This window comes from Lepisma saccharinum, chromosome 6 (genome assembly GCF_977018435.1).
Source record: "Lepisma saccharinum chromosome 6, izLepSacc3.1, whole genome shotgun sequence".
Taxonomy (NCBI): domain Eukaryota; kingdom Metazoa; phylum Arthropoda; class Insecta; order Zygentoma; family Lepismatidae; genus Lepisma; species Lepisma saccharinum.
The window spans coordinates 72,489,331-72,511,737 of record NC_139234.1 but is presented as its reverse complement, the minus strand read 5'-3'; the positions used below and the strand labels follow the sequence as shown (position 1 = coordinate 72,511,737).

General features: G+C 40.6%; 1 protein-coding gene across 5 annotated transcripts in view; it reads right to left on the bottom strand.

Moving 5' to 3' along the window:
• LOC145988877 (cyclic GMP-AMP synthase-like receptor) overlaps positions 1–22,407 on the bottom strand; it is an 89,218-nt gene that overhangs the window by 12,036 nt on the left and 54,775 nt on the right. For all 5 annotated transcript variants that reach the window (XM_083124143.1, XM_083124146.1, XM_083124142.1 and 2 more), the window contains one exon: positions 10,020–10,148. In XM_083124143.1, the coding sequence (XP_082980269.1) occupies positions 10,020–10,148 (129 nt within the window). The remainder of the gene's footprint in view (positions 1–10,019; positions 10,149–22,407) is intronic.

Genomic DNA, 22,407 nt, shown 5'->3' with positions numbered 1-22,407 from the left:
TGCAACAATGAGTGTTCGTTTTACTTGATTTCATGTCCTAAAATACATATCTCAAATGATCGGTATGAAAACAGCTATATTTTTAAAATCCGTTCCACAGACATAACATTCGGAAGTGTTCTTGAAACACAGTTTTGCATTTTTCGCTGCACATGCATAACTTCATTCAATATTAACACTACACATAAAAAGACTGTTCATATGCAAATAATATTGGCCACCAAAATTTGGTTGTCTGTTATTCTGATTTCCACAACAGAATATTAAATATTCTGTTACTGACGTAACACAAAAAGGACATAGTTTTACAGTTCCATGCATATTGCAAAAAATTCTGTGATATATATAGAAATAAAAACAATCTTTACACAAATGATTTTTTCCATATATATGTTGTTTACTTTTGCTTATTTCAAATAACATATTTTTCAAAATTTAATAAAGCTGCTACTGATGTAACATGTCTTCGTAACCTCCCTGGATGACATGGGCAATGCACTTTTGTATTATCATATCCACTACTTTGATACAATAAAATTTAACATGTTTAGGAAATTCTGCAACATTCCCATGTAAACACCTTATTTTTGGATTTCTGAAAACTCTCTTGCAACTGCTTCTTATTTGGATCAAATGGTAGAGAATAGTTCTGAACTAATTTTTGCACTTTCGCTCTTACTGTTTTGAGTTCTTGACCACTTTTTTGAGTCAACTTTAGGCACAGAAGGTTAATTGGGCTTGGACCGACAGTTTAAAGTGGGATCAGAACCACCATGTGCCTCCACTGGGTATCGAACCCAGGACCCCCTGATTACAAGGAGACACGACATAATCACTTTGCCATTGGGGAGGTGTACTCTACTTTTCGAGTAAACTCCTTTTTCCTACGCTAATTACGCTCGAATAGTATTAACTGACACACACACATATACGGTGTTTGGAAAAAGATTGCACCTTTTTCAAAACATTTATTCTCAGCCCCATGATGTGGTATGATCATGCTCTCTACAGCAAAAAGAAGAATTTCTCTCCCAAGTTTTGTTAATATATGCTATAAATTTACAAGTTTATTTTCAGCCTACTTTCATGGCCGAATAATTATTCCTGCATGTTCACACGGGAAGGCCAAGGGAAATTTTTTATCTGTTTCAGTGAGTGCCTGCACAAGTTGCACCTTGTAAACCTTCAGTTTGCAAATGCTTATAAAGCAGAACCAATACCATAGACATAGAGCATTTCCAACTCATGACTCGCTTTTCGAACAGAGTTCCTGGGACCACCCTGGAAGGGTTGCCGAACACTATCCACTGCCTCCACCAAACATGAGGGCCAACCAGTGCTTTGGCCTTTGCACAGGTAACATCTATACAGTAATTGCTCATGCCAATGCTTATTGGAGTTTTTATAAACTGATGCCGAAAAAAGCATTGAATTGTGCACAAACAGTTCACATGCGCAAGGTGGGTGTTTCAAGTGAAACTTCTGCAGTCTAGTTGCAATCGGTGCTTGTTACATGTCTCTTTCGTAGACTGGTTGCTTAGAATGAAGAGAAGAAATAGAAAATTCCAGACAGCCTGTGTATGTGTATACTCAGTTCCTTATAAATATGCTTTTTGCTTTTTTACTATTTCCAATACTCTCGGTAGTTGATTTAGTTGGAATCTTGCATCTAAGCTACAAAATAAGGTGAATATAGTTTTAAAAACAGTAATACGAATTGAAGCATTCTTGATGTATTGTTACAGACGTAACCGTGTTACATCAGTAACGCTAGTAACTGCTGCTTTAGTGTAGAAATATATGTAAAAATTACATTGTTTGGTTCGTATTCCTGTTCTTTATTTATTTATTTAACAAGAATTCCAAATACAGCATTAGCCATTTTACATTGGAATGTATAACAGTAGAAAAAGAACACCAAAAATAACAACATAAACAAGTTACATCTGATAGAGCTTTACACATTTTTATACAACAAGTCTTTTTCAAAAATTTATATTTGGTACGTTAACTTATTGAATTGGCTGGGTAGTCTGTAGAGTAGAGAATGGTGTATGAGGCATAACCTTGGCTTCTGAGAAGCAAAAAGTTGAGTGTATCTTGTTGTGCGAGATGGAACTCAAAAGGGAAAGGCTTTTGTAGGAATTTGGTAACAAACAATGGCCAGGAAGAAATTTAGAACAGAATTTAGTCTATCTAAATTTGAATATCATGCCATTGACCAGATGGGAGAACAGTATTCAATTTTAGGTGAAGCGAAAGATTTGTAAAAAGTGCTGAGAGCAGACAGGTTGTTTATTTCAGTAAAACGATAGAGTATACCCAATATATGCATGGAGCCCTTGGTGATTGCGGAGATGTGTTCAGAAAAAGGAAAGTTTCTCATCAAATATGACTCCCAGGTTCTTCGTGTTGTACACAATTATTATTTATGAAGTATTTGTATTTAATGTGTTTTTCTTTAAGGAGAACGTCATTGTAGTACATTTTTGAGATTTAAGTTTTAAGTTCCATATTTCGTACCTCTTTATCAGGGAGTCTTAAATTCTTTTGCAGAAATTTGATATTTTACTGTGTATTTTGCAATCATCAACAAATAAAAGGAGGTTTCTACACGAGTCAGAAATATATTCTGGAAGGTCATCAACATACAGGATGAAGAGAAGAGGTCCAAGATCACTGCCTTGGGGTACACCAGAAGATACAGCTTGATAAGAAGAAGAGATTCCAGAAAGTACAACTTTTTGTTCTCTATTTTGGAGGTAATGTTTGAGCAGAGAGAAAGTTTCCATGAATATTGAATTGATGAGATGATTTATGTAGGAGGTAATTGTGGCTTATAGAGTCGAAAGCTTTCGAGAACTCGAGGTATATTATATCCAGTTGAGAGTTTTCAGATATAGAGTGGATAGCGTCAGATAGTAAAATGCTAATGTTGGTGTTCCCTGAACAATCACTTTCCACAAGCTTTTCCCAAGTCTCAAAACATTTTCATTTGTTACTCTATCGATCCATTTGATCTTCAACATTCTCCTATAGTTGAACATTTCCTCTCAGCTTTAGCTCCTGCCCATTTTTCACATCCACATAGTGCTGTGCTCCAGATGCTTATGGTACCATGAAACTATTACAGATAACTAGACACAGAGAAAGCAAACTATACAGGATTTTCCTAAAGTCTTTTCCATTTAAATTCGCTATAACTTTGTAACGGACAGAGATATTTAATCAGTGAAATAAAGTTTGTACTTCATAACAGTCTTTAAAATTTTACCTGGCAACACTGCATATTTGTCGTCCTCATCTCCCCACCTCCAACTGGGCACCATTCACATCGATGCATCCCTGCAATAATGTCCTGAAACCCAGAATGGCTTTCCAGTAGAGGTCTGAGTGGGCGGGCATGAGTCACTGCAAGAAGAAATGTCCACTTAACCGACCTGCCACACGTCGGGATCCAAGCTCTCGATGCTCAGCGCATGGTGGACACACGCGGGCTGACATCAATCCTGCTTGGTTCACTGCTGGGTGGGATCCACGTGCTTCCAACTGTGGTCGTGGACTAACGAGGCACGCCCATGCAGGAGCGGGTATTCAGTTCATCCAGGAATTTAAGTGTGGCTCCGTAGGCAGATGGCACAGCCATAGTTTTGTTTGGCACAGTGCTAAGGGAATCATTTGATAACTGGAGCGACGGTTCAGAATACTCAATGGAAGAAGATTGAGCATTAAAAACCATAAAATAATAAATTAATAAAATATGAAGTTAAGAGTTGAAATTCAACTTGGTTTAGGACCATGGTATAACCGCAGTAGAGACTTGTCTTCTTAAATTTGAATTCCTCCATAACAAACCTTGAATCTTAAATGAGAATGGGAGTCGAGCGATATTACAATCCAACTTTTATGAAATTAATATTCTGATATGGATAAGTGCTTTCCAATGGGCACCCCAAACTACTAATACAGGCTAAGAATGCTCCCCATGCCCTTCATGTAATTGTAAAACCACATATGTATCCAATTATATTTTACCTAGATTTGTCATTAACTATTAAAACATGGTTATCAGTACTACACTATGTTCCCAGTTGTTTGAAATTAATAGACCTGTAGCGACAGCCACCGAAAGTCGCTGACTTTTGCTGCCACCTAACGGGGGGAGAAGGAACCGCCTTACCAGACGCGAGGTGATTTGACCCCTGGAAGCAGGGGTGAAAGACTGGGGACGAAAAACAGAGAGAGGGAGATTTCCAGGCATCGCGAGGACAACGACGGGAGCGGTCTCCTTCGTTATTACTCAGTGTTTCCTTCGGTATTACTCAGTGTTTGTAGTGTAGCTGTAGTGTTCGTCTAGAATAAACAAGAAGGTAAGCCAACATCCTTTGATTTGGTGATTATTCCCCAAACTGAGCCAACATCCTTTGATTTGGTGATTATTCCCCAAACTGGTGACCCCGACGTGATCGTTTTTTTTGGGGGCCGTGAATTGTGATTACCCCCTTTGTGTACCATACCAGCCGGATCGAACAAGTTCACGCTAGACGACGCGCCCAATCCCCCTTTTCTGGACGCACCAACTACACCGCGATGACAGAGGAACTTCAAGCGCAGCTCGACCAACTCAGGCGGGAAAACAAGCAACTCAGACAGCAAGCACTTCAACCGAGGACTCCAGCACCGCACGCAGTACAATCGCAACAGGACTCCGTACATCGAGTGAGTGTGAAGCTCCCCCCATTCTGGCCCGAGGACATGGAATTGTGGTTCTCCCAAGTGGAGGCCCAGTTCACCATCGCCCACATCACCCGGGAGGAGACGAAGTTCGCATACGTCGTGGGACAGTTAGAAGGTCGGTACGCGTTCGAAGTGAGAGACATTATACGTACACCACCGGCAACCGACCCTTACACCCGGCTGCGGACAGAACTCACGCGAATATTTTCCCTGTCTGAAAATCAACGATTGCGGCAGATCCTGGTGGAAGAAGAAATGGGCAGTCGCAAACCGTCCCAGTTCCTACGTCACCTCCAGTCACTCGCAGGCACCACTCCCATGCGTGACGACTTGCTGTGCACGTTGTGGCTCCAACGCCTGCCCGCTCAAGTTCAAGCGATTCTGCAGGTGCAGTCTTCGGAACTTCCGCTGGACCAACTTGCCACGCTCGCGGACCGCATCGTGGAGGTGAGCCCCCCCATGCTCACCCCCGTGACAAGCAACATCGCCGCACAGTTCGTCTCGCCCAACCCGCCGGCTATCTGCGCGACCACGACGCCACTCGCGCCCGCCTCCGACACGGTTCGGCTTCTCCAACGCGTCGAGGAGCTAACTCGTCAAGTCGCATCCCTGCAAAGCGACTTTCGCGCCTTCCGCGGCCGCTCGCAATCGCGTGACCGTACCAGCCCGCGCCGCTACGGCCGCAGATCGCCGTCAAGAGGAAGAGATGAGGGAATATGCTGGTATCACCACCGCTTCGGCGACCAGGCTCAGAGGTGCAACGACCCATGCACGTACGCGCCCGCGACAACAAACACCAACGGCAGCCGCTAGTCGCGGCAAACGGCTGCCGTCCTGGTGGAAGCCGCCTGTACGTGACCGACCGCTATAGCCGCCACCGCTTCCTCGTCGACACAGGGTCGGATATTTGTTGTTCCCGAGACGTTTGCTCCCGGACCGACGCCATCCGACCGACTACGATCTCAGTGCCGCAAACGACTCGACGATCAAGACGTACGGAATTCTGCCCCTCTGCCTCAAACTCGGCCTGCGTCGCGAGTTTTCATGGCGTTTCGTCGTCGCGGACGTTTCCGTGCCCATCATCGGATCGGACTTCCTGGACCACTTTGAGCTGCTGCCGGATTGTCGCAACAAGCGCCTGCTCGATGTACGAACGGGACTCTCGGCTCCCTGCCAGCCAACGAACACTATGCAACCCAGCATCAAGGCCTTGTCAAACGATTCTTCATACAGCGACGTCCTAGCCGATTTCCCGCGGCACGCCGCGAGAAGTTCGTCACTCCACGGTTCACTACATCCGGACGACCCCGGGCCCCCCCGTGTCCAGCCGACCTCGCCGCCTCGCTCCAGATCGCCTACAAATAGCCAAGGCCGAATTCGACTCCATGTTGCGCGAAGGCACCGCACGTCGCTCCGACAGCCCCTGGTCTTCGCCGCTGCACATGGTACCCAAGAAAACGGAGGGCTGGAGACCGTGCGGGGACTACCGTGGCCTCAATGCCCGGATGATTCCGGACAGCTATCCAGTGAGGCACATCCACGATTTCAGCAACCACCTCCACGGATGCACCGTCTTCTCGGTCATCGACTTGGTCAAGGCGTACACACAAATTCCTGTCAACCCAGACGACATCCCGAAGACAGCGATCACCACGCCATTCGGGTTGTTCGAGTTCCCATACATGACCTTCGGACTACGCAACGCCGGGCAGACGTTCCAGCGTTTCATCGACGAAGTGCTCTCAGGACTGGATTTCTGCTTTCCATTCATCGACGATATACTCGTCTCATCACGCAACCACGAGGAACACCGCGAACACCTACGCGCCCTCTTCGGACGTCTCTCGGACCACGGCATCCTGATTAACACCCAGAAGTGTGTGATTGGGACCCCCTCCGTCACGTTCCTTGGGTACGAAGTCTCCGCTGCCGGCACACGACCGCTTCCCGACCGCATCGCAGACCTACAGGACTTCAAACGACCAGCCACGGCTCGCGGCGTGCGTCGCTTCCTCGGCATGATCAACTTCTACCGTCGTTTCCTGCCATCCTCTGCCAAACACCAAGCTCCTCTGCATGCTGCCGTCACCACCCTCCGAGGATCCCAGCCATTCCCATGGACGCCGGACCTAGAACAAGCTTTCGAGGCCTGCAAGACCAGCCTTGCCAACGCCACGCTCCTGGCCCATCCGCATCCCGAAGCCCCGCTGGGACTTTTCACCGATGCCTCCGCCACCTCCGTCGGTGCATGCCTGCAACAGTTCGCCAACGGCTCGTGGCAACCCCTCGCCTTTTTCTCCCGGAAACTCACCACCAAGCAGACCGAGTGGCCACCGTACTACCGCGAACTTCTCGCAGTCTACGCAGCCGTTCAGCACTTTCGTCACATCCTGGAAGCGCAACACTGCACCATATACGTGGATCACAAGCCCATCACCTACGCCTTCCAGCAGCGGCGTGACAAACTACCTCCAGTGCAACTCAACCAACTTTCCTTCATCGCTCAGTTCACCACGGACATCCGCTACATTGAAGGCACCTCTAACGTGGTGGCGGACGCGCTATCGCGAGTGGATGCAGTTCGTGGGAACACCCCCTCCCCCGATCTGCGCTCCCTCGCCTCCGCCCAAGAAGAGGACGATGAGCTCCGTGAGCTCCTGAACGGCGATTGCGACCTCCACCTCCAGCTCATGGACATACCTGGCACCGAAGTCAAGCTCTACTGCGACACCTCCACCGCGAAACCCCGGCCGTATGTACCCGCCGCGCACCGCCGACGCATATTTGATGCCTTGCACGGCCTCAGTCATCCCGGTACCCGAGCATCCGCACGCCTAATCGCGTCGCGTTTTGTCTGGCCCAGAGTCCAGCAAGACTGTCGCGCTTGGGCCCGATCGTGCCAAGACTGCCAGCGCACCAAAGTTTCCCGACACGTGCACGCTCCATTGGGCAATTTCGTTCCTCCGTCTGCAAGGTTTCAGCACGTGCACATCGATCTGATCGGGCCTCTCCCATCAGCGGGACCCTATAAGTACTGCCTGACAGCCGTGGAACGTTTCACCCGTTAGCCCGAAGCCTTCCCCTTGGAACGCATCACCGTGGCGGACGTCGCGACGGCCTTCACATCGTGTTGGATCTCGCGATTCGGTTCCCCCGCGCGCATCACAACAGATCAAGGGCGGCAATTTGAATCAGAACTCTTCCGCGAACTAGGACGGACCATCGGCTCCGAGCGCCATCGCACCACCAGCTACCACCCGTGCGCCAACGGCATGGTCGAGCGCTTTCACCGCCACCTCAAGGCAGCACTCATGTGCCACCCTGGCTCCACCTGGATAGAAGCCCTGCCCCTCGTGCTCCTTGGGATTCGCGCAGCCATCAAAGATGACCTCGCAGCATCGCCTGCCGAACTGGTGTACGGCGAACCTCTCCGACTCCCAGGAGAGCTCATCGTGCCACCAACAGCCACCCGGATGGAAGACCCTTCCGACCTGATTTCCAGACTTCGGCAACACATGGCTCGCCTGCGACCACAATCCAGTTCCCGTCACAATCAACCCAGCACCTTCGTATTCAAGGACATGTCAACCTGCACCCACGTCTTTCTCCGTGACGACTCCGTACGAGGCAGCCTCCAACCACCGTATTCCGGACCACACCAAGTTATAAGCAAAGACGGCAAGACCTTCACCCTGCGTCTCAACGGTCGTGAGACCCGCGTCAGCATTGACCGGGTCAAACCAGCCTACACCTGGACGGAGGACGTCCCACCAACCAAGGATTCCTCAGAGACACCAACGCACCCCCTCACCAACCAACCACCATCGGCGCAACGTAAAGAGAGTCCGTCACCAAGAGGTGACTACGTCACCCGTTCTGGTCGACGCGTAACATTTCGCCTCCCACACAAGGTGTAACCCTTTTTCTCCGTGGGGGGCTGGTGTAGCGACAGCCACCGAAAGCCGCTGACTTTTGCTGCCACCTAACGGGGGGAGAAGGAACCGCCTTACCAGACGCGAGGTGATTTGACCCCTGGAAGCAGGGGTGAAAGACTGGGGACGAAAAACAGAGAGAGGGAGATTTCCAGGCATCGCGAGGACAACGACGGGAGCGGTCTCCTTCGTTATTACTCAGTGTTTCCTTTGGTATTACTCAGTGTTTGTAGTGTAGCTGTAGTGTTCGTCTAGAATAAACAAGAAGGTAAGCCAACATCCTTTGATTTGGTGATTATTCCCCAAACTGAGCCAACATCCTTTGATTTGGTGATTATTCCCCAAAGACCTATCAAACGGGAAGTCACTGGACAGTCGTTCACATTTAAACTTTTCAATATTTCTCCTGAGCAGTCTTTTCATGCAGTGACATTCAAAATTCGAACATTGAATATTTGCCTGTAACAGATTCGCAATGTGTATAATAAGTGTTCGTGAATTCCATGTCCACCCCTGCTTCCGATGTCCGCGTTCGCAGTGCAGTAGATGGCGACAGTCATCGGGTACAGATGGACGCACATGAGCTTCCCCTTCAGATGAGCAAGTCAGCCTGGTTCATGACAACATCTGCACAAGGTTGGAGTGGGTGGGTATTTCTTCCCATTACGGCGGGTAGGTAATGGATCATATTTGCAGACCTCTACTTTCCAGCACTCCTCATCTGAAATGCCCCCCTGTGACTGCAGGTATCTTTGCTTTGAGGTCATCCGGATCTCTTGGCTTTTCTGCATACACTTCCATCGTGACATATCCCTACAGTAAAAAGCCACACTGAGCCAGATCTGGCGACATTGTGGGACATGATGTGGGTACTCTGCGACCAATACATCTGCCTCCGAATGCTTGATCGAGGAAGTTTCTGACTGCAAGAGTGAAATGGGGAGGTATCCTGTCTTGCTGAAAGTGCACGTCATCCTTGATACCAAGTGTGATCAGTTGGGGAAGGAAGAACACCTGCAGCATGTTGAGGTTTCTAGAGCTTGTCACGATATCTTCCTCTGCGAAGAAAGGCCCGATTAAGTGATCCATCGACACAGTGCACCACACATTCAATACTGGGCTATCCCTCTTGTAGGTTTGGAATTCGCAAACCAGAACACACGATTTCAGCTTTGCATAACACAAAATGCACCAATTTCTCCTGAATCGATGCCATCTCGGAATCACCTGATCCTCTCAACGTACAGTTATGCCAGGTAAAACTTTAAAAGACTGATGTACAGTACAAACTTGATTTCACTGAAATATATCAACAAAATCACAACAGCAATTAAATAGTTTAAAACTTACATGCATGAATATCTTTCCAAGTTGTCCTCCCCACTGGTCCCTACTATTCTTAGCTTTGTACTCCAGAAGAAACACCGTCACAAGGTGGTAGCTTGCCAGAAAGTGCCATCCGTAAACATCACGCAGTTTCTGGAATAATTACAATTTATTATATATATAATATTGGCACACAGTGAATAATAAGTAAGTAATTAACCCCTTCCCTGTGGCGGCATTGAAGGGAACTGGTTCCAAAAAGAAATCATCTACATACAGATGCAACTGCAAATTCATTTCATCATAAACAATAACTATAAAACAACTTGTTGCATAATGAAGCTAGGAAAGCCATCAATAGACTATCACAAATTGTAAAATGCAGGAAAACACTCATTACAAAAAAATATTTTTCAGGACTTGACAAAGGATCAACAATGGATTGTTTGCCCATATGGACCAGTAAATGCACAAAGAAGTGGCTATAAAAATGATTTGCCACAATACAACCACCTGTGTGACATATTGTTTGGATGTTATGAACCCTTAAGACATGAAATTTTATCTTGGATGCTTGGGCCACACTGCACTGAACAGTACTAAAATTTTGAATGGTCATGTATTAAAAATGATTAATTCCCAGTTTTCTGCACTGCAAATCTTGAAAATAACAATTTTCATTCTTGAAATGAAAAACAATCATTTCAAGCAGAAATTTTGGGTAGAATTTGAGATTTTCAGTGTCAGAAAACCTTGAAAGGTATTTAAAAAATAATCCCACGTGTACATCTCTTATTACAAGGCTCGGGCAAATATGTATTATAATTTGTACCTAGTGCAACACTCAGACAGGGACAGTGCTACAGAAGGCTAAGGGAGAGGGGGTTGAAGCCCACTAAAATAAGTCTCAGCTCGCCCCCCCCCCCCATAGCCCCCCTAGGTTTTTGTAGTACGGTACATGCATTTCGATCAAAAACTTAAAAAGTAGAAATTTACATTTCCCATTATAAAACTTCCACTGGGGCAAGTACAATGCTCAAGTACATATTCTAGTTCCGTTTGATCGCAAGGTTACTTTATTACAATGTGTTCTAAAATCAAGGGGGGGGGAGCTGCAGATATGCCTGGATAAAAGAGGCCACTGATCATTTGATACTAAGTAATTGGAAAATCATGAGTCGCCAAACTTGCTATGTAAATCTGCTGCCAGTCTGGTAGGTATATTCAGTGGCTGTGAGTTTGTTCTTTGATTGTTGGCATATACAGCTAAATACGTTCTCTATAAATCGGTTCAGTATATTTTGTAATACGTCTAACAGGTGTGGCAAATGAATTTTTATAATAGGACGACGTTCAAAATCTAAAAGAAGTGTTATGTTTATTTTCTGTTTGTTAATTCCTGCTTCAAATACTGACAATTGTGATATTCTCTCATTGGTTTCATCGTTATATCTATCCTTATTGCTGCAAATATTCAAGAGGGAGAAATACGATGTTAAAGAATAAAAGAGTACACAAACTACCTAATTCGCAATGCTAAGAATTAGAGAGATTAACCCCTTAAGTGGGTGTTTCGATTTTTTAAATTGACTTACAAGTGGGTTACTCAAGCTGTGTTCGGGGTTGCAATATGTAATGTTAAGCGGGTTGCCCGAGCTAGGTTCGGGCAGGAAAGTTTATTCCAACTTCAGATCAGGTAGCACGAATTGTTCTCGGGTATTGTTGTTTACACTATGCAGAATCCGATGCGCAGTTGTTTTTGTAGATGGCAGCACGGTATTATTAACTGAGTGGGAATAGCTTGTGTTTCTTTCATTGTGAGAGAATGGCTGAGCAAATGCAAAGCGCAGATCAAATTCGACTTCTTCTTGAGGATTCCAGTTGTGATGAAAGTTCGGAATTTGAAATTAGTGATTCCGAAGGAGATATGAACTATGATATTTCATCAGAGGAGAGTGGAAGTGAAGAAGTTGAAGGTGAGCAAGAAGAAGAAGAATATGAAGCTTGGACCACTATGCCTCAGTGCCAAAGATCGGAGATTCATTTCACAGGTGACTCTGGAATAAAGGTAAACTTTACAAATCCTTCTGATCCATTGAATTTTTTCGTATTTCTTGTAAATGATGAACTGCTGTCTATAATAGAATGTGAGACAAATAGATATGCAGAACAGTTCATTGCAGTGAATAAAGAAAAGTTGAAAAAACGCTCTCGTGTGAACATGTGGAAACCAACAAACAAAGATGAACTCATGGTTTTGTTTGGATTGTTGTATGCTCAGGGGTTGGTAGTGAAGCCAGATCAGAAAATGTATTTTGCAAGACATGACATAGTAGATACACCATTTTTCTATAAGACAATGAGTGAATATAGATTTTCTTTGCTGTTAAAATTTTTACACTTTACCGACAACACTCGATACAGTGCAGATAGTGGTATTCCAGTGAAACTCTACAAACTGAAACAGTGTTTGATCACTTTCTTACAAAGTTTCAAGAGGCTTATATTCCAGAGAGTGACATATCAGTTGACGAGTCTCTTCTTTTGTGGAAGGGAAGGCTTTCAACCAAACAGTACATTCCAAGTAAGAAATCACATTTTGGAATAAAGTATTACTCGCTCTGTGAATCTGGTACTGGTTATCTTTATAACACCATTGTGTACACTGGAAAGGACACTGAGCTAGATCCTGAATTTGCACACATGATGCGTCCATCACACATTGTGCTTACATTGGTTAAGCAATTCCTACACACAGGCTATGTAGTGCATACAGACAATTATTACAGTAGCCCTGAATTATTTCGGTTTCTGGTAGCCAATAACACAGATTGCTTGGGGACAGTGAGGAAAAACAGAAAAGGACTCCCCACAGAAAAAAAGAACTGGTAAATTGGTAAAGAGGGAAATGACAGTATATTTTAGTGGCAAGCTAATGGCAGTAAGGTGGAAGGATAAGAGGGATGTGTACATGACAATGCATTTGTGGAAACAGGTTCCAGATCTAAGAAAAAGCTCAAACCATTAGTAGTGGCTAAATATCATGATAAAATGGGTTGTGTGGACTTGTGCGATCAACAGTTGGTTAACTATACAATGTCCAGGAAACAAATGAAAAAATATTACATGAAACAGTTCAGACATTTGATGGACATTGTTGTTTTGAATTCTTACGTGCTGTACAGCAAATTAGGTGGTACTATGAACAGGTTGCAGTTTCAACTGCGACTCATGGAAAGATTGATGCAAGAGTATTCACCAAAGATGTCAGAAGTGGAAGACCAGCCTTGACGTCAAAACCGTCTTGTCTAACTGAAAGACTTTTTCCAAAATACCTTACTCCAACAACAAAAAAATCTGCCCCAACAAGACAGTGAAAAATATGTTGTATGACAAGAGATGAAAGAGGCAAGAAAGTCAGAAGGGAAACCAGGATTTACTGCAAGGAGTGTGATGTTGGCTTGTGTGCCGTGCCTTTTTTTTTGAGAAGTTTCATACTGGAACTGTTTTAGATACTAATACTTAAAAGATAACAAGTGTGTTCTTTTCTAGAAACTGACTACTAAATGCTGATATATATATATATATATATATATATATATATATATATATATATATATATATATATATATATTCCTTGAAAATTCGAAAATGAATATGTTCACAATAACAATTTTTAATTAAAATAATAAGTTAAAGGAATAAATATATACATAAATTCCAAGATGAGATTGTATTATCCAATGCTACTATTCAAAATGTTGAATAATATTTGACGATATTTCTGTTTTGTCAATTTGCAAAATAATTAGTAAAAAGAATAAATATGTACATAAATTCCAAAACTTCTTTCTGTTGTGTCAATTTGTAAAATAATAAATCAAAGGAATAAATATATACATATATTCCAATATGTAATATGAAAACTTTGAACAATATTCAAAGGAAGTTCTGTTATGTCAATTTGTCAAATAATAAGTTAAAAGAGTAAATATATACATATATTCCTAAATGAAAATATATTTTCCATGGTATTATTCAAAACGTTGAACAATATTCGAAGTTTTTTCTGTTTTGTGTGTCTGCTAATTTCTCTGTCTCACTACATTGTCAAGGAGGGAGGGAGGGAGGGAGAGAGGGGGAGAGAGAGGGAGAGAGAGAGAGAGAGAGAGAGACAGAGAGAGAGAGAGAGAGAGAGAGAGTGTGTGTGTGTGTGTGAGTGTGAGTGTGTGTGTGTGTAACTTAAACCTAAATGGGAATTGAAACTACTGCACACATAATTTAAAGTAAATTGTATGTTGAATCTTAGACCCCAGTTCAGCAAGCCCCCAGTCTGCCCCTGTCCCAGAGGGCACATGGCTCTGGACAACATTATAACATTACATGTCTTGTAAATGAGAGAAAGGTGAATGAACACACAAACATTCAAGCAAACTGTACAAAACGAAATGTATCTAAGTATGTACTACTGTATATCCATTTAAAGAAAATAATTCCCTGCTACGGGAACATTGACTGGATCTGAAATGCACAAAAAGCTGCCAAATTCAAATGCTCGAGCACAACTCGGGCTCCCCACTTAAGGAGTTAAAATTGGGCTCCCAGCTCAAATAGTCTAGCGATAAAACCTCTGCCTTGATATCAAGGGGTCCCGGGTTCGATCCCATTGGAGGTAACATTTCATTAAGTGGTTCGAATTCCACTAGAAGTTGTAGCTCTCGCCACAATTAGCCTATGTGCATACATTGGACCTTAATACAAGTCCAATAAACTAATAATTGCAGTATGGTGCAAAAATCAGCATGCTTGGGATAGTTTATTGTTTGCAGTCCTAGTCCAACATGTTAATTAATTATAATTTGTGATGTTAGAAAATAATTTCTGCTGTAATTACAATTAGCCAATTACGATTTGGTGGAGGAGAATCCATCTTTGAAGCACATCTCAAACCATTCATCCAATTCTGATCAGTATTTATGTAGATTATATTCTGAAATAAAATTATAATCTTCAGCAGTTATTTCACTAATCAAAATGTCCAGTGCAAGAGTTGCAACTATATTCATTGCTTTTATGTCAATATGTTTGTCTCCAAGTAGAGCTGAATTTGTATATTGAGAGTGGCACCTCCTAAGTGGGTGGTATTTCTGCATCCTGCCCATTTTTAGTCCTAAGTTCTGAATTCCAGTCGTTTAACAAGAAAACATAAGATATTTCATCATGGCAGAAAAAAATGGTATCGTTAACACACTTTCTATTCAAGGGTGGCATTGATCAAATAGATGCCTACTTTATTAAGTTAATACCGCTTTTCTGAAGCACGAATCACTACAATATTTCGCTGCTCCCTGTACTATTTTGATTTGGACAGCTTAGTGTTATGGCACACTAAGAATCAGAAAGAAAACTCAAAATAAAGACCCTTCAGCATATGACAATAAAATGAATACATTGTCATAACAACATTTGAAAATGGTTAGGCTAAGTTCAGAGTTCCACATTTGTGCAATAGTTATAATAATTTAGTCATATGATTGCTAAAAATTTATTCATATAATGCAATTAAATGTCTGAAATTACTATTTAAACTAATTTTATTAAATATGATGTTTAAATAAGCCAATTTGCATATCATGACAAAATTATCAAATTGTGCAATATTTTGAATTCATATTCATAACAGTTAAAAAAAAATATATCTTCTATCATATGTGTTCTTTCAGACAAGAAAGATATGATACATTCAAGCTGTTAAGCACTTATTGACAAAAATATAAAACAAAAACAATTGAAGGTAACACATACTAAAAAATCGGGCATGTACTAGTTACTCTGATACTAGTTATCTGTCACTTTGATAGGATCTCATGAGGGAACAAACATAAGTACAGATATAGCAATATGGCATTGATACATATTTGTACAATTATTGTTGCTTTTAAAGCATTAAACATGGCAATTTGATAATAACTTGGATTCTTAAGCTATATAGAAGCCTTTATGAATCTTTAGTGAACTTTGATTAGGATATAATCTTTAAAAAAGATTGGAAAGTTGTGGAATGGACTCCCATGTATAAAATATTTCATGTTGAATTTGAAGCAGTGAATAAGTATCTGCTTTCATCTTACTTAACAAGCAAGCTTATAAATGCTATAATTCCTCAAATGAATACTTTGAGGAAAGTTATATAAAGTGACAAACATATGTTCAACATTTGAATGTGATTTAGCCAGATACTGAGTTTTGAAAACTGAAGATCAGGATTGTAGAAAAAAGCCTGGATGAAGAAATTTGCATGTTGAGTATACTCGGTGGTGGAATGAATGCATGCTAAATTATAAAAACGGGGACTAACTCTATCTCAAAAAGAGATAATAATATAAATATTTTCTTCTTATAAATAACACTTATATGTTATAAATATTTTTGTTTATAAAGGCATAATTTGATTCTGTTGTAATTTTTGTTATTTCTAGTTTTTTCTTTAAATCAATATAATAATTATAAAAATATTTATAATTGTTTGAGTATAAAACAATTTATCAGCATATGTAAATTGAAATTTCCTTTTCAATATAGAACCATAGCTTCCTATTGTGCTAATACTGAGTTTGAATTCTGACACATAATTATAAGCAGCTGCTTGCAATGGTTGAAACATTCAAAATTACCGTTTTGCAATGTGTTATTGAAATGTGCATACCCCTATCAATGGCTGCTTGCATCAAATCAAGTGTTATCTTCGTAATCGAATTGGTCATGAGAGGTTGAGTTCTCTATCTATTCTGTCCTTTGAGAAGGAGCTTGCAAAATCTTTGGATTTAAACAAGGTTGTAGCTGGCCATAAAAACAGATGTATCTTATTGTAGTTTCTTGCTGTAGTTCATTTTCTCATTTTAGCAAAAAAATACTCACACTTTACATAGAAATAGTGTTACATGTAGTATTTACTTGTATCCAGCAAGTTGATAATGTGTGTAGTTTTTATGGTGTACTTTATACCGTTCACATGAATCGTAAGTTTGAGATATTATCACTCAATAATGGATTAGGAAAAGAGAACAATATGATTAATGCATTTCATTTGGCATAAAAAAATCGTACCTAAAAGTACTTTTGTATATGATGGAACAAAATACATCTGTGATTTTTTTTTATTTTTGATTTTTTTCTTGTATCTGACTAAAATATGTCACTGGTAAAATTATACCTTAGTAAAGTATTAAGCAAATACCTTTTAGCTGGTCGGCATTAGTTAGCTCCCCAAGAATTTGACTCCGAAATCTATAGCCCCCTCCCCCCCCCCCCCCAACACACACACCTATTTCAGGCTGGTGCCGTCACTGCACTCAGGATGGCCACTCTAGGTCCATGATAAAATTATATATTTAATTTAAGGTGAGGAGTTTACATTTGCAATTTCACATATTCAGACTAGAAATACATCAACAAATCACAAATGTTATGGGATATAGTAATCTATGAGAAATTGTTAATTGTATAAGAATTTCAAATTTACCTAATCAACTTCAAGATATCTTATCTTGCAATAATCTTCCATCTGTCAGATAGATTGTTCTGCAAAGGACACTAAGAAAGCAAATGGATTGAGAGAATTCTGCTTTATTTTCCACGCAGCTATCTTTTCTTTTCCTTCCTTGATAAAAATAAAAGCTAAACCATGAAAAACGTGCTTCAGGGCAGTAACAAATACATATGTATTAATTCAATGGGATTAATAAAAATTGCAATTTTTCACATCTATGAAGAAAAATTCAAGCAGAATTCATGCATAATTCCAAGAATTCCCGGTAATTAGCCACCCTGAACACTTCATTCTGGTGTGGGAGCAAGTGTGGTATTAGGAGGTTGGCAACACTGTGCATAGTCAGTTGCACAACTTCTCGGTTATCGCTGTGCATTGAGTTAGTCGTTAGAATGATGAGTGAAGGAAAGGTGCCACAGAGAGGGGGGGGGGGCAATTTGTGCCCACCTGATTGCCCACCTGAACATATTTATGATGTCAGCATTTATGAGAAAGTGAATTCTTCAATAAAATAATATGAGTTTGTCTTACTCCGTACCTATTTTTTCATGAATACTGTCTACACTAGAAAGCCTCAGAAATGATCACTCTGTAAGAAGTTTCACTGTCTTTAGTCTCCTGAGTAAGATAGCGGAAATTGTATGAAAATATAGTGATGGATGTTATTAATTATTAATATTTTTCATTCTTTAAAACTTGAAACATAAGGCTTGTGGTCCAGTTAACACTTCGGTGGCTAGTAGTTGTGGAATATATACCCGAAGTTCACATTCTTCGAGGTGGGAGCATACAAAATCAAACATGCATGATATGATTAAAAATACCTAAAAACAACCAACGAAACAAAAAAAAAACATATTTCCATATGGTATAAAAAGGAACTTCGATCCATGACAAGGCTTCTTTAACCTAGAATTTTGGGTAATGGATGGCTTATTTCACTCATGTGATACTTTTCCAAGAGTTTCAAAGAGCTATGAATGGGAGATACTCCATTTGCGCGATTGCGCGAAAGTCAACTGAAGACCCAGGAGGGAAAACGATGAATGTCGATTTTTCGCCCATTTTGAGATCGCTGCGCCATCTGATAGTTCAGAAGCTCTACTATAAGAATGAGAACGGCCTTGGTTGGGAAACGATGAGAAGTGCCTGAAAAACGCATTATTATTTTGGCATATATTAACGTACTTATGAAAAGAAATACTTTGTTTTTCATTTCCTGGCAAATCGTCTCGAATGAACATTCATCGTTTTTCCCCCTGGCCCTTCAACTGTGATGTAGGGAAGAAATGCTACGCAACAATCAACGTTGATGATTTTTTGGTCCAAATTACTTTCTACAATAGAGGTTAAAAAAGTAGTTTTCTCACTCAACATGAATATTTCTTTTCAATGAAAGTAATCACTTCTGTAGTAACATCAATTGTTCAATATTCATTTTTACCCAAATCCCTCTATTTTTACAATTTTTCAGTGATATTTTGTGTGAAAATTGATGTCTTACTCTACAAAATGAACAAAAAATGGGTGCTCCTCTTATATTTTAAAACTTTCCTATAAGGCACTTTACGTTCAATTTACAAAGCAACAGTGAGCCAAAAAAAACGTTCATTCCTTAACCCTCAACACTCTTTTCACTCATTATTAAACTATATACGCAAAGTCATTAATTTGAATTATGGAGACAAAATACTTATTCACTACTGTCTGTGTTTACCATACTTTTTATCATCATCCGTGAACATATAATGTGCACACATCATGTGATTTTAGCACAAATAGAAACAAGGTATTTCATTTTGATACGTTAATAGTGGCAAATAAAGGAGGGCAGTTGGAACTTGTGCAACTACAAAAGTCGAATTTTAGCATAACTTGCTAATCTAAAACATTAAAATTAAATTTCAAATATTTTTACTGCTACGTAATGAAGTGTGATGCCTCGTCCCTCTCCTAGGGATGCTGCTTTCACACATATGAGCACTTCTTGTATAGGGTTACCACATCGCTATAAGGGAAATGTAGGACATGCTATCCCAAAATGTAGGGCATTAAGTCAAAATGTAGGACACAAAACATTCTCACTAAATAATATGTATTTCTATAGAACATGTTAGAAAGCAATTTAAAAATAACACTTTTCAGTTTATCCCAATGAATTCTCAATGAATTTTTACATGCAAAATTTCAAAACAATGTACTTCTTACTACATGATTTAAGTGGTACTTCTCAGAAGCCAATTTTTCTCAAAATTTCAGGTTTAATCAAAATATATTTATATTAGAATGGGCAGTAAAACTCCTTCAAATTATAGGGACCAGTACCAAACAAACATTTTACAGACTTTATGAAAAAATAATTTCTCTCGTGAGTCTGTTGTGCTGATGACCTTTTTTTTCCCCTCGTTTTTCTTGACGTTTATTTAATCGACACTTATGTAAAGTTGGATATTTGCAATTAAGAAAATAAATATTTATTTAATGAAACATCCATACTAAAGGGACAGTTAAGATGAAAACTGAAGCTGTATTTAAGAAGAGAATTAAACCTGCTTTATCTATTAATGCATCCTGGACTGCATTTGGCAGACTAGCAAGGCCCTGGTGTCTGGACTCACAGCCAGTATAATATTATGTGGGGCTTTGTGTCGGTTGTCCCTATATGTTTGTGAGTGTCCCTTCATCCATCTTATCTTACCACCATTCATCCTCATCTTCGCGATTAGCCAAAGGGGCAGAAAAGTGAAGTAAAATAAACTAAATTAACCAATCAGTCATTGTGATAGCAAAAATTCTTGACCACAAGAATAATTTATTGCCTTTTTCTTGATTTCTTTGCTTTTTCTTGACTTCCATGACTTTCTTGACTTGCAAACACCCTGAATAACTTTGTTCTCTATATCCCTGCTTTACAATCAAAATATTGAATCAGTATAAACCAGTGGCGTATCGTGGATTTTCATAAAGGGCATGTTGTCCACAAATGTTTTAAAACATATATATTATGGAATGGGGGATAACATATACTTATTCAATAGTTGACGATTTGCACCTTAACATTACTAAATATCGCATAACGTATAAAGTAATGAAATATGGATAATAAAAGTTTAAATCTCAGCAGGTTTGATGTCTGATGAGGAAGTCTTCATAAAATTATAAAATCACTTGATATGGCGCAATTTGAAAATGTCTTAAATACTTCTGTTTCTTATCCTTATGATTACTACACAGGCCAGTTAAAGAAGGGCAAAGTCTATCATTTTTTACTATTCCTTGTTTTTCCGAAAAAGAGCGAAAGTTGAATGTTTTTTTTTTAATTAGGTCCTGTATCACACCCTCTGTTTCATTTCCAGTAATTTTTTTAAATATTTCGGGAAAATACTGCACTAAGTCATGTGGAACTTTGAAGGAGGCCCAGAAATAAAAATAAACTAAACTTTAAACTAAATGTGCATTGCACTGTACCTCCAAGGAGAAAAATCAATGGCTGTCACTGCTCGTTGTTCAACGAAACAACAAGCACATTCTTCTCTGTAGTTGTCACCTCACCACATGCAGCCAATGTGGTATTCATGCATTGTGAGGGAAAGAAGCGAATAGGGGAGGAAAGAAGCACGCGAGCAGTGCTTGCCCACGTTAAAATTTTCCTTTGCTGATACGGTCCATCCAACAGCTTGCTCTGCGACGACATTAATGAGCATTTCTACATTCTAATTTCTTCATATAGGAGAAGTATTTATTTTACACGAGAGTGCTCAACTAAGCTTATATTACATTTGTTGGATCTGAAGTGAAAGAAAGTAATAATTCTTTTCCCACAATTGACGCATGTGCCGCATGCATCGCATGCACCCAGAAGACACCTCTCGTATAAACAATAAGGCAAAGAATTCCACTCAGGCATTGAACAGTGACATCAGCAGTAAGTGGTCCCAAAACTTTGTTCATTAATTGCTTCCCTTTCCCCTTTGTTTCCTAGCGGGACAAACATTTATTTTCTTTTTGAGCAATGACTGGATATCTAAGTTCTTCTTAAGGATTCGCATAACCACTTTTTGTACAAGTAGATGCAAAATAATCTAACAGTTATTTTTAATGGTTTTTATTTTATTTTATCTGTGACATTTCGTCCTGGTTTTCCAGAACTTTTTCAAGCTACACCAAGATACACATACAACAATTGATGAATGACTGAATCAAAATAAATTTCACTATTGAGTTTGGCAGTGCAGTAATTGCATGATTATTTCTTATTACATATTTTCTTAATATTATGTGATGGTCAAAATGTAGGACATTTATGATATTTTTCAACTTCCTCCTGGATGCCGGACATAAGGCTAAAATGTAGGACATGTCTGGGAAAAATCGGACGTCTGGTAACCCTATTCTTGTATAACCTAGTAACTATCGGTGCCTGTTGCATTTGTAAAGAATTTGTTCCACATTTTTCATAAGTTGTCCCATGAATTAAACAGCATACTCTAATCCAATATGTACACCTAATAAGGTATATGGGAAATTTCTTAATATAGTGGCCTGCACGATGTTGTCGCCTTGTAATCAAGGGGTTCCGGGTTGAATACCCAGTGGAGGCACATTGCACAGTGGCTCAGATCCAAATTTAAACTGTAGGCCCAGTCAAGATTAGCCTATATGTGCATAAAGTGGAGCCAGCCTTTGTGGCAGAGTGGTTAGAACATTGCGCTATGATGCCAGGGGTCTCGGGTTCAAATCCCAGCCTGGGCATGGATGTTTGTGAGTGTCCATTCATCAATTTCATCATATCATCACTCATCCCCATCTTCGAAAATTAGCCAAAAGTGGCAGAAGAAGCAAAGTAAAACAAATCAACAACAT